This window comes from Molothrus ater, chromosome 11 (assembly GCF_012460135.2).
Source record: "Molothrus ater isolate BHLD 08-10-18 breed brown headed cowbird chromosome 11, BPBGC_Mater_1.1, whole genome shotgun sequence".
NCBI lineage: Eukaryota > Metazoa > Chordata > Aves > Passeriformes > Icteridae > Molothrus > Molothrus ater.
In genome coordinates this window covers 7957326-7971277 of record NC_050488.2, presented here as the reverse complement: position 1 = coordinate 7971277, position 13952 = coordinate 7957326, and the positions used below count along the sequence as shown (strand labels likewise).

At 37.5% G+C, this 13952-nt stretch overlaps 1 protein-coding gene across 5 annotated transcripts in view; it reads right to left on the bottom strand.

Annotated features, from left to right (window-relative positions):
- Positions 1-13952, bottom strand: part of CACNA2D3 (calcium voltage-gated channel auxiliary subunit alpha2delta 3) — a 388669-nt gene that overhangs the window by 85844 nt on the left and 288873 nt on the right. For all 5 annotated transcript variants that reach the window (XR_004981053.2, XM_036390972.2, XM_036390973.2 and 2 more), the window contains 4 exons: positions 8149-8232; positions 3110-3181; positions 2816-2877; positions 913-980 (listed from right to left, as the gene is read on the bottom strand). Coding sequence is in view for 4 of the 5 variants with exons in the window: in XM_036390972.2 (XP_036246865.1) it covers positions 913-980; positions 2816-2877; positions 3110-3181; positions 8149-8232 (286 nt within the window). In the remaining variant the exon portion in view is untranslated. The remainder of the gene's footprint in view (positions 1-912; positions 981-2815; positions 2878-3109; positions 3182-8148; positions 8233-13952) is intronic.

Genomic DNA, 13952 nt, shown 5'->3' with positions numbered 1-13952 from the left:
GGGAACTGCTATGGTTCTGTTAACACTGCTGGGGGTGCATCTGGGACTCAGACTGCCTGAGATGTGTGGCTGGATTAAAGAACATCTGTGACAGGGATGTTGGGAACAGTCTGGGGAGGGAGTAGCTCCAAGTCTCCTGTTGTGCCCCTTTGTAGCTGCTGTGCAGATACTCAAACCTCAAGGCACTTCTTTTCATATCTCTCCTGAGAAGAACATATTCATGTCCCAAAATACAGCCAAAGAACAATGACTTGAAGAAATTAGCTGTCTTGTTTAACAACACTGACAAAACAAGAAGAGTTGGAAATAGAGACTTCAGCATAAAATCTGAAAGCATTCCTATTTGAAACACTTTCTGCTCAGCAGCTTCTAAAATTTTCAACCTTTCCTTCAACATTCTGAAATGCCTCCACTCTTCCTTCATCTTCAGAAACCTTCTTGCCAAACAACTTTATGACTCACAGTTGACTCCTCCACTTATTTAGTTGGGGACTTATCAAAAAGCAAAACCAAGGAACAGTTCTTTCCCTGGGTACTTCTACTACTATTACAAACATGCAAATCCTTGTAGCTAATGCACATACCAGTTATAGCTCTGAAAGATTTCACAATGTACAGTCTGTGAACAAAACCAACAGCCATTACAGTGCTCTTAGTGGTTACTTCATTCAGAAAACACCTCAAGTAATTAACACTGGGCTATGAGTTGTTCTCTGAAATACTGAGAAGAGGATGGAAAATGATCACATCTATAGAAGGCTCACAAACAGTCTGACTATGACTAAATCCATGTGAAGTAAAAGATCTTTAAAGAAAAAAAAATCTAATGCCCTTATGGAATCTGCAGACAAGGAACTACCAAATTAACAATAAAACTACTGTGTAAGCCACATGAGAAGGTAGGTACCTCACCTTCTTCTACAGTTACATTCCCTCTGAAGAAGTATTTTCCATGTCCTCTAGAGAGAGCCACACCTAAACTGTGCAGAGAAATAAAGCAGACCTTGAAATCTGTGAGACAAACAATAGCAGACATTCAGACCTATTTTCATTTTTAACATTTCCAGCTCATGTACTATGATTAACTTAAAACTGCTTGTTTCCAAACCCTCACCAATTATATTTATTGTTCAATTAGTTGCTTCAATGATGTCTCAGTTCTGATGTGCCTGCAACAATTGGCTGTATTTATGTGTGCTTAGAGGTGCAGTAAACCATTATTCCCTGGCAAACTAATAAATGAGCCCCTCTAAGCTCACTGCTGTTCACCCAGCATGTGATTTCTTCAGCTGAGCCTTGAACATGACCATGGCCTCACAATGAGGGAGACAATTTTTTGTAAATCAGATGAAACTGTTGAGAAACTACAGAAGTGTGGGAATTGATGGTGCTACTGACAGGAAAAGAATTTCAAATGTGACAACAGCATCATGACTCCTCCTGGACTAATTTTTCTGTGTTTCATATTTTTAGCTAGCATAGCTCTTTTGTACTGACTTCAGCTTCATAAATTCTCAACAGTTACACACTGTGTTTTGGTCTGGTTTTCAGTCTACCATTTAAAACATCCAAATTTAATGAAGTGGCTGGGGGATCCCATGCCTCTTGCTATTGAACACAAACACAGAATACCTTCTGGCATTCATTCATTCATTGAAGGGGATTATCCTGAGCTAGGAATCTGCAGTAATCAGCAAGACTGTAAATGCATGGGCTAGTACTTGAAGTACATGGAAAGGCACCAAATCCAAGAGCACACAAGCTGCAATCAACAGCTCAGTCTGGGAAAGGGCTGAACACTAATCTTTGACACTGCAGTGTGTCCCAAATCTACACAACAATCCAAAACTAGATACATACCATGTTGAAAAAGGAATTTTCCTAACTATATTTCTGTCCTTAGCACCATAACTCACACTACATGCATGTAAATAGCCTGATTTCTGTTTACCTAATAGTGCAAGAGTGCCAGTGCCAAAGAAAAACAAACAAAAAAGAAAAACAAACAGCAATCAGAAAAAAAACTCCACAACATGAAAACAAAACAAAAAACTCACTGAGTATTATCACCCATCAGTAAATTTCAACATGCATTAGAGGTCAGAGGAATGTGCCTCTAGTTTCTCTGTGTGGTAATGTAGCTCAAGTCATCTGAAACTCTTCCATTGAAGAAAATTTCAGTTGAGTATCACAACTGCCAAACTCCTGCCTCAAGTGCAAAGTACAGTTAGGGCTCTTTTGATAGGGGATTATTTCTAGTTCAAATATGAGCATTTTTGAAGTGACTACCTGTTCTTCCTTTCCTTTTATTTTTCCCTCCTAAAATACATGCACAAATTACCAGCTTACTTGGTTTTAGTTATAGAAATCCACTGAAGGTCGTTCAGAGAAAAAACATCCAAACCTCAAATTGGAAGTGAAATGCTATCTCATTTTACATTACATTCTTGTTGTGGAAAAAAATAATAAAATGGGGCTCAAGATGTAGTTACTTAAATGGATTATAGTATTTATAGCTCTCCAAGTACTTGCGAAAGCCTTTTGTTCAATGTAAACCTCAACTGAATATTTTTTCAATGAAACGTAAGCCATGACAAACACTGGGAGTTTGCCTGTGCGAGCTTGCACAAACTTTCCATCCCTGGAAAAGCTGAAAGGAATGCTGGTAGGCTCCTTTTCCTTGCTATTTTCAGCATTGTCCAGGGATATTTCATTGTCAGCCTTTGCTGATGAGCTTTTAATGAGTTCACAAGGTCTGTATAAGCACAAATCCAATGAGTTGGGTGAAACGTCCATTTATTATGGCCAGCTCTACCTGAATGGAGTACCCTTGATGTCTGTATAATAGTAGTCATTTGTCATCACCAGGACCCGCTTCTAGATTCACAACAAGAAAGTCAGAAGGAGAGAGGGGAAGAAGTTAGTTTGCTGTAAGAAATGTATAAAAGATCAAGTGGTTAGTCACTGACAGAATTAGAAGCAAAGTTTACATTCAGAGAGTGAAAAAAAAATATATTGCAGGGAGCCATATTTATAGCAACCTTAAAAATAATTTTAAAATTATCTGCTTGCTTTACATTTAGTTGGAATACTATTATAGATATTTTACCCCTTTGTCCACTGTCTTCTTCACTTCCATGGAGAATTTTCCTGTTTTCCGGTTCACCATTGCATTTCGAAGCTGAAATGAAGGAACTGTGTGTCAATTCCTTTATTTACTTTTGCTGTAATCCTTTAAACTCTGAGCTCTCCAGTACATTCATCTGGCCTAAGTAGCACTCAATTTTTTTCATTCCTTCATTTCCAATAATTCTCCTACACACTGGAGAACCTATTTACAGATTTTATTAGTGACTGTATAGACCAAGTCTCCTGCCATACTATTTCAAGCTAAAGTATATAAGATAGGAGGTACATCCTTCATGTTAAAATACCTTTTTCGTGTAGCAATCTGGATTTTATTTGGTATGAACAGTGTGACTATTATTCTGTATTTACTGCATGGCAAAGCAAGGACTAGATTCCTAGCTGGATTTAGCTGGTTAGACCAGGGCCCAGTGTTTAAATACATCAACAATGATACAGATAACAAGAAAATAAAAAAAGATAAAACTCCTTATCTTACACTATTTATTCTGCTTAAGAATCTATGTTGGGCTGCATCCTTAATGAGCACCAGAATCTTTATCCTAACTGCATCAAAAATTAGCACTAGGCCATGAAAACCAGAATGGCAGCCCATTGGATCAGTAACATGATCCAGGGGGAGCACACAGCCAAAGTGCTTCTCAATTCCCTCTGGTTGTCCATTGGTGTCCAGGCACCCCTTGAAAGGTATTAAATTTTAGCTCTGTAGTGGAAGGCCTAGGCCAGTCACAGCTTTAACAATTCGCCTGGACCTCTCCACGTCTTCCAAAAGACGTTTTAAACCCCCTTCAAAAATGTGTTTCATTGCTTTATAAGCCAAAAAATCAGAGAAGCTAGGGAAAACAGAAAACAAATGGAAAAGGCTTTATACTCAATGATTTAGCTGCTGCTCTGCAAGTTAAATCTGTTATTTTTCAGATCACCACTACAAATACACCCTCTTTTCCTGTAACTTTTTCTTTCTACATGAGCTACAGGCTCCCAAACCTGGGAGCTGCTAAGTCCCTGGTCTATCATCCCTAAAAACTCTGCCCTTTGCACACCTTGGGGCTCCCTGCCTTCCTCCCAAAGGACACACAACCTCTCTCACAGATGAATGTGCCATGATGGTGAAAAGAAGATTTAAAAAGCCCAACAACCATCCCCCAGGCCTGTAAGCCAAAATGACCATCAGTGTCCCCAAGGATGAGGACAGGGTCTCTGGGCTAAAACTGAGGAAAGACAAGACAGGTGTTTTGAGAAATCCTCAAATCCTCAGCCTTCGGGTTTTGAATTTGCATATTCATCAGTTCACTTCAGGGAAGAAATAAAAAAGTTGCTGCTTAACAGTTACACCATCCATAAATGGAAATATTTAATTTGAACATTCTTAGATTTACTAATGGAAGACTTGAGTTATTTTGCTTTTTTGTGGGAAAAAGCACCTATAGATATTTCACAGCTGTAATTTTCATTACAATTTGAAAATTCCACCATTACAAATCAATTTAGCATTTAAAATGCAGGAAAATATTGGCAAAATGAGCATTTTTATGTCTCTTCTATTGCATATCTCTCTAAACATAATTTTGGACATCATGTTCCTGCTGAATAAATATCTCCTGTTCTACAGCACCTCATGCCAGATTGAGCAATTCAGTTGAGTTTTAAAGAGAAATTGTGAAGACAAATGTCAATGTGCACTGCAGGCTGAGTTAGTATGGAGGGGAAAGAGAATCGCCAAACTTGCCAGTGAAATATCTAGTTTTATTCTCACAAACAAGTTGAGCATGGCTGACCTATCAAAAACTGCAAACTTTGCAGCTCTTTAAATTTAATTCTAGGGCATCTAGATTTGAATTAACAGTCTTACTCCTCTGTCAGTGAGTGTAAAAGAATAATTTTTAGCTGGAGGCATATATATAATAAAGCATATATTTTACTGTAGATTTTTTTTAACAATACATAATAGGCAATTCTGGAAATAGTTTCCTATTTTAAGTTTTGTGGTTTTGGACTTGGAGAGCTGGTCTTAATTAACCATCTACTTTCTAACATTTACAGAACAGTTCCATTTATCTTTAACATGGTTTTCATTTTTCTCCTATTGGTGCCTAAGACCCATTCCTCCCACAAGCCTCAGGCAAGTCATAGATTTACTAAAAGGATCTCCAAACTCTCAGTAGTGTTTAAGATCAAGTCTGCATGTGGGATTTAGAGTTTTACTCTTCTTTTTTTTTTTTCCCCTGCTTGCTGTGATTGCATTTCTTGGCTTTGTAATCTGGTTTCTCAGCTCTTCTGCAGTTTCATCTCCCTCCTCAAATGCATAAAATAAGCACTGCCTCAGCTGGCTTCAAGCCCCAAAACATCCATTCATGTTCTTTTTTTTTTTTTTTTGGAAAAAAATTATTTCATTCAGCTAGAAATTACAACAGAAGAATTTTAGGTGAGTTAATGAGAAAAAGGTTTCTATCCACATTGAAACTTCTCCTCTTTGGTACTGTATATTTGCAGACCTTGCTGGAAGACACTGTTAACAAGCTCATGCTAAAATCTCTGTTTCTAATAAAATACCTTAACAGCAAGATAGCAGGTATTGTTAAACTGGAAAATGAGCTGATATATTTATGACAACAATATTTCACAGTGAAAAAAATTCTAACCTTAGTTTGGCCACCTTTTCCTCATTGGATCACTGAAGAAAACCCAGTCTTCACCTTTCAGAGTAATAAGCATTATTGCTCCTTCAACAAAATATCTTTCAATCAATTGCTAACAACTCAGTTTCACTGCTGCAGTATGAGATCATTCTATATTCTTGGAAAACTATGTAACCATGAAATTAATGTGGCAAAAAGTAAGAAAATGTCTTAATCAGCTTCTACGTAAGTGTTTCATGGGAGAAAAATATACCAGCAGTAGTCTATGTTATTAAAAGCAGCTATATGAATACATGAATTCTTTGCCTCTGCAGTTGAATAAACAATGCTTTACTACTCAAGCTTGGAAAAAATCAAGAAGATCAAATCCAAGGCCTTGGGTGAAGCATAGCCATGTGTAGCTTGTTTCTGTGTCACAATTAAAAATTCATTTTTAAGAAACATATTTTATAGGTCAAATAAATATTCAGATTTAATGTATGTATATATTTTTTAAAAAATAAGAAATAAAATTTTTGCAGCCTTCAGATAAGACAAAGCTCAATTTTTTACGAAATTTTCAGAAAAAGTGATGGAGTTTAGGGGTCTCAATCAGAGAAAACTGAATCTGGACTTTCATGTGTACTCAGGTAGAATCTCAATTATAAATAAAAATTGACTTTCAATATCACAGAAATTGCTCAATGTCCCATTATCTGAATCACTGAACTTCTACTGAGATATAATTAAAAAATGGAAAATTTAGCAGAGGAAGTAATGGAAGAAATATGAAGGAAAAAAGAAAACAAACCAAGGAGAAATAACAGTAAGAAAAATCATGAAGGTTTAAAATCTGTATGTAACTACAACAATAACATTTGAAAGGACAGAGGAGATTTTAAAGGTCATCAGCAGAGAAACTGGTTGAATAATAAAGGATCAAAGTTAAGAGAAAAAGCAGGGCATAAAACATGAGACCAATGAGATTTCCAAGATTGCAGAAGGCTGCTACAATATATGAAAATCTTATGAGGAAACCTTAAATAGTGTGTGCATAGAAAATGACACAAAGCCATAAAAACGTTGAAAAAGTTTGTGTGTGCACTCCAACACAAAACTCCAGCTTAGGAAGTGAAGTGGCCTCTGAGGAGAGGCTGAGGACAATCTATCACCTGGTGAAACAGACCTTGCCTGAAACACAGATGAACTGCTCCACTATTCACCAAGGGGGTGGAGAGAGCAGGGAATGCAAGATATATATTTTGTAAGGGAGAAAGAAAATACAGACTTCTGTCAGAACAGAGATCAAGAAATTAGGACATCTGAAGACTGACAAGACTCCAGGGGCTGCTGTACGTGATCCATCCCAGATTTCGGAAGGACATGACACAGTAAATATGGGAACCTTCAGTGGATGTATTCAAGCCTCTCTGGAAAAGCAGAGGTACGAGGGACTTGAGAGGAGCTAGCACAGCACTGACATTTGAGAAGGGATCCAGGAGACATCTATGAAAAATACAGACATGCAGTCGTGACTTTGGCAGGAGGGACCTTATGGGAAAAACTAAATTACGGGACAGAAAGGTGAACACCTGGAAAGTTACGATTTAATTAGGGACAGTCAGCACAGATTCACACAAAACGAATCCTGCCTAACAAATCAGATTTATTGAGGAAGTGACAGAAGGAACAGGCAAAGGTTAAGCCATGGACATAAGGAAAGCTTTTGATACAGTACTGCAGAAAAGGCTAAGCCTGAAAGGTAAGAAAGAATAAGATAAAGAGCAAACTACAGAGTAGATGGAGCACTGAAAAATTAGGTTAATGGAAAGCATTGTGTGATAGACACACAACTCCTGCTCCTGCAGCTACCCATGTGTCTGAAATTAGAGTTTGGAGTGAAACTCTGCTCTGCACATAAGTCAAAGAATTCAATTTTGTTTATTCATCTGATGTTTTTGACTTTGTACAGTAAGTAAAAACCTCCCATTACTTCCATTAAGGAAAAAAGGATCTCATGGAAAGAAGTTCAGCTAATTTCTGAGTTTCATCAGTTGTCTGGGCCAGCCCTGAGGAGACATTCTATTCCTGTTTCTGGTGCTATATTTGCTATCCAGCACAAATACACAACGGGATGCAGGGAGACTGCAAGGGTGATGAGTTTTACCAAAAATACAAAGAGTCTGTGTTTGTGATGTATGCATACATTAGGAAGAAGCAATGCAAAACAGTTATAAAATTCTGAATTAAATAAAAGGGTCTATTGTCGTTCCCTTCCAGAGAGCAGCCAGGTGGCCTCTCTAATGACTACTTAAACAGTTTCCAGGTACAGTAGTGGGATGGAACAATATCTTCTGACAGGGTTTTAAAACCCATCACTTACCACATCATCTCTGTCTTCCCACTCCACCTCAGAAAGATCCACACTGCTGTAGTTGGGCTTTCTTCGTTTCTTCCCCTCTTCATACTGGTACAAAAAAGGTGGAATAGTTAGCACATATTTTAGTTGCACAAAGAATTTCACATTAGAAGTTTTTAAAAAATTCTAAATGCATGCTGATGGTCTGCAACACATTTAGCAGTAGGTAGCTCGATTCACACAAAGTGCACCATACTGCTGCATAAATGCTCCCTGTGAAAGAATAACCTAAAACTCATGATTATTTGCATCATCTCTTGCCATGATGCAGAGCTTTTCTTGATGGACACACAGGGGGGACAAACTCAGCTGTTGTATGTTCTTCTCCCCAGATGGAAAATACACGAGGCCTTGGATCTTGAAGTTTATGTTAAATATCTCCAACTGGCTCTTTCAGCTGTACAGGAAGTTATATTTACTGTAATCTTATCAACAAAATGTTTACCCATTTCACTTCAAACAAGATAAGATGCAAGTCTTTGGGAAGTATGGTGGTAGCATTTGCTGATATTTCATTTTATCTACAACTTCATGGGGAAAAGTAACACAGTAATAATGATAATGTAGGGGGTTTTATCACTCCTCACTGTTACGCTGTAAATGGCACATTTAAAATAAACATTCTCGTGACAAATTAATTTGACACCGAGGTGTTTATAACGTGGGAAATTCTGCCCTCTGCTGAACGCTCAAAATCAGCCTCTTAGTGCAACCACACAAACCTGGCCCAGGGGAAGAAAGAAGTACTTAGGAAGAATAAAGAATCTGACTGGATAAGTAAAATTAGGAGACTACATTTGAAAAAAAGAGTAAATTTGGGAGAGGATTGGCATAATGTGAAATCTGGTATTTTATCATGAGAAACCACAAGTCTTTTTATGAGGTATGACAGGAGACATTGTGATGTGTGAAATATCCCCAGATTGCTTTTGTGACTCCTCAGCAGCACCACAGAAGGATTGAAACTGTACCTGTAAGGCAATATATATGGTTGATTCTCCTCCCTCAGGCCAGGAGCAGCTACACCATAAACCAAACCTGTCAGTGTTTGAGACAAGCAATTCATCACCACAGCCAGCAGTGCAGGCACTTTCAACCACGTTCTGCAGATTACACAGAGACCAAGGGAAAAGCCTTGCTCTCTGAGCTTTAAGAAGGTTGTTCCCATCCTTTTTCCTCTCTGAATTAAAAGTTCTCATATAAATCCCATAGTTGCATTTGTAGACCACAATACTTAAAAATAGGAACAACAAAAATCTTCCTAAACAGAAAAATTTTAAAAATATCAAGTACAGCATATTAACACAAAGAGATTTTGAGATGTAGCACTGCAAAGTTTCTCCCAGCATGGGCTTCACTGAGCTTCTTTAATTTTTGCTCATAAAAAATTGGATACTCCAGTTTTTCTTACAGACTTTTAGGAAATTTCTTACAGACTGTTCTTTTAGGAAATTCTGTGGGATAAAATCCCGAGCAAATTCTTATTCTTTTGCATAAAAAACATCCCAGTAACTCTGTTGGTGGAAGTCCTGAGAAGGGATGCAGATGCAATTGAAAAGAATTTTCATGTGCTTTCCTACCCCTCTGCCGACACCCGCTGTTCTTGTAACAAGGTTGTCTACTTCTTGTCTGCTGCTATTCAACAGATGGGTAAAGAGATGTAAAGAACTTCTGCTTTTAGCATGTGCTCATACTTCAGACTTGGAATTCAGGCAGCTCAGTCCTACAATTAATTTTTGCTCTGTCACAGCCCTGATAGCCAGAGAGATAACTATACCCAAATACTGAAGTACAAAATTTGCAGCCAATATAATTAAATCTCACAAGAATAACATGTGAGAGGATAACATCCCATTCATTACTAGGGCTTGATTTCTCTAGCTGGGATTTTTCAAGTCTTTCACTATGGCTGCAGTTATATCAATATTATCTTTAATCTTCACAGGGAGTAACTACATCTATTCTCTGTGGCTACACCGATTAACCAAATAAATCTTTGATCTGATTCAGTCATTCTAGAATAGAAATGGTTACAGTCAAGCTCTGAAATACTGAGGGCTGAACAGTGTTACACAGACATGAGCTGGGATCATCTGAGTAGAGCAAACAGCTCCTGTACTGATTCCAGTGTTTAATTACATCCTCCCTCACAGATGTTGAAGAGCTCCTGGGCTATACTGCATTCTCAGACAGAGAATGCAGACCCTTATTTAGGACAAGAAAACTGGATCTTGTGTGTCTGACAGCAGAAGCAGGCTTCAAACCCAAGGTAAACCATTAGCATCATATTATGGGGCTTATATTTATTTTAATCATATGGACTCCACACCTTGCACCCAGAGAGCAAAAACTAAAAGCAAACAAATAAAGATCTGCATAAAACATCCAAAGTTCTGCAGAAAAGAATCAGAAGCATTCATGTCTTAAAAATTCACAAAAGTAGACACAAAGCCAAAATCCCAATGGTCAAGCAAGAGTTAGTGCTAAAAGCATTCAAAGGAATTGTAAGTGCACTTAAATGCATTTCAGACAGGAACTAATAATCTTCATGAAAATATCACCTTATTCCCAGCAGTAAATTTATATTATGCTTATGTAAACAGGGCATCAAACACCAATGCAAGCATATCAGATATAAAATACTTCATAAAAGTAATGCTGACATGTCCATTCTCCTCTAGCTTCTTTCTGGTTTTATTGCTTAACTAATTTCTTAGTAAAAGTTATTCATGGACACTGAAGCAATTCCCCAGGTTTTAAAAATAGCATTCATCTATATCTTCTTCTCTGGTAGCAAACCTAATCTAACCTTTTATCTCTGGGGCTCCTGGGTAAAGTATAAAATGCTGATTTAAGCCTGAAGCCAAACCCATCTGCAAGATTACCATAAAGCATTGAAAAAAAATCATTAAGGGACCCATTGGGAAAGATAGAAACTAGGAATTCTACCAAATTACTCTGATTTAAGTACAGCAGAAAAAGAGCTAGATTTAAAATGTGTGCTGCTAATCTTTGGCTTATGTAAAATATGAGGTGATATTATATAGCAGTTAACCCTGGGGAGGGAAAAAAAGATACTGAAAAGTGTTAAATATCTGGTCTGCAAAAGAAGAAACTTTTGGTCTGCTCAAAACTACAGCATGGTTCTAACTTATTGTTTGTGAGAAAAACCCATTATTTGGTTTTTCCATTAGAATGAGCTTTATCCTATCTTACTCAGTATCTTTTGTTTGAGACTGGGCCAGCCCTTACAGCATTGGATGACTCAAACAACGTGTGACATGTGTTGCTAAAGACTGAACCACTTTTTCACCACCCTGTACACAACCATTTACATGTGCCATTATTAAACTCTTTGCTTTGATTTTCTTTTTTTTTTCTTTAACACAAGCAGTCCCAAACCATCTGCCTTGAGTATGACCAGCCACGTGTTTATAGAGTCAGAATGTAGCAATGTGATCGAGGACAGAGCGAGCTACATCTTAACAGCCGCAATCTTGGGTCTAAGGTGATTGGAATTTCTCAGACGTGCCCCATCTGGATAATGGGGAGGTGGGAGAGAGGAAATTGCTGTGATAGCAGCCTTGGAAGCATCACCAGACTTTAATGAACTTTCTAAGCCGCCATGTGAAATCATCCATAAGAAAAGCACCTACTAAAAACCAACCAAAACCTAGAGAGGTAAAATAATTTCAAGGAATACCTCTCCATTGCCACATTACTAATGAGTACAGAAGTAAGGAATTAGGTACTGAAAAAACTCCTCCAATTTTAAAACATAGCATCATTCAATGAAGTTTCACCTTTTGGAATTAGCAATACAAAATTTGGATAATGTATTAATCTCATCAGGTGTATTAATCTCATCAGCCTTTGAGAATGACCCCTTTTTCTTTTGTATAGAGGAGACAAGTGAAAATATGGAAATATATTTTGCTGAGATTGAATTCTACATAATAAAGTTCTGCACAATATAATTATTTCTATAACTAACTTGCCCTAAGCCATCCTATAAAAGTATTCTTATCTACAAAGTCTGATAGGAAATCTTGAATTAACAAATATCAGAGGAAAAGCACAATTAACTAAAATTACACACTTTTCCGTGCACTTTTAAATAAACAGGCAGAGGTTGGAAGCACTGTCTTATTTGCAATCCCCTGGTCTGGGCAGTTTTTCAGCTCCTTCCCTTCTCTCAGACTGCACACTAAATTGATTGTCTGGGCTACCTCTGACTGTCATGCAAAGCCTGCAGCTTTTGGGGTGCAAATTGCCTCAGACCTGACTTCCCATGGTCAGTGCAACATCCAAGAGCTTCACCAGCCCTCCCAGCAAGAGCTGCTGCTCTGTCCCACTGCTCCCACTGTGCAAGGGGAAAGTGTGATTTAAAAACAAACAAACAAATAAAACAAAAACCCCCCAACAAACAAACCAACAATAGTAGTGAAAAATCCCCTTCCCTGCTTCACCTGCCTGTAACCTGACAATACATCACCCTAGTGACTGAGATTTCATTCTCCATGTGCTACTTAGCTCTAAAACATTCTGCCTGGGGATACATGTGAAGCAGCATCTTAATCTAAATCACTGCTTCTCGGCCTTTAACCTCTTTATTTCGTTTGGAATACTTTTTTCTCTGCTCACATGGTCCTGTTTTGTCATTTGTGATACTTTAATTTCAGTTTCCATCCAGTCTGCAACTTGAAATGATTTCTTACAGATCTGCACTTAGCATTGAATCTGTAGAACACTAATAGTTGTTCAGTCAAAAAACAAAGTTTGTTTCAAACCTCACAAGCACACTAAACCTTCTTAGTTTAATATTAAAAAAGGTAACATATTGATTCTTGTAGGAAAACAGGAAAAACAACTTCCCTGTCCTAAGACAGATTTTCATGACCAGCCTATTATTTAAAATGTTAATCCAGAAGTTCCTAGGTTATGGTTGGTAGTAAAAACCAGTTATTTTGGATTGATTCTCCATGCCAGATGGTAGTGAAAAATTGCTGCACTATAAAATTTGCAGAAATACTGCAAAGAGAAGCTGAAAACAGGAGTCCTGTCATTTGCTAGGGAAAAGAGAATAATTTAATTTTAAGTTTCCAGGCAGAGAAAAAGTAGGAGCTATTAGATGTGCCACGTACACAGGAGAACCCTCTAGCAAAACAATAGAAGAAAATAGTTCTTATGCCACATGTATTAACTAACTCTGTCTACTCACTCTCCTAATATGTGTTTGCTTTTCAAACAGTGCAGTAATGCTTAAAATGATAAAGCAATATGGAAATAAACATAGTGAAGTAAAAGTCAACACAAAATACCAGCTTTAAGTCCCACACCTTGAGCCTGGCCAAGGAGTTCATCAGCTGAGCTCAGGCTCTCAGGTGGATACCAGACAATTATTACAGAAACATGGATGTGATTTACTGCACTGAAGAAAACAACCCCTCTATTTGGGATTTTATTTGCATTCTCGGGATTTATCATTCGGGATTATGTAAAACTGGCAGCTGCTTATAATTATTTGGGGTTCAAGTAGAAATAATCAAAAACATCTGCCTTTATCTTAATACTACCAGACTTAAACCCATGAGCTCAGTTATACCTAACTTCAAAGCTGAAAGCAAGAATAAAAGAAAGCTTCGCATATTGCTAACAAATTTTCAGTGATTCATTTATATGTACAACCAGTTATTCAACAGCCTTCAAACCTTTAATTATCTTTTAAATATATGTAATTTTGCACTTCTAATTAGACAGCAATTTAA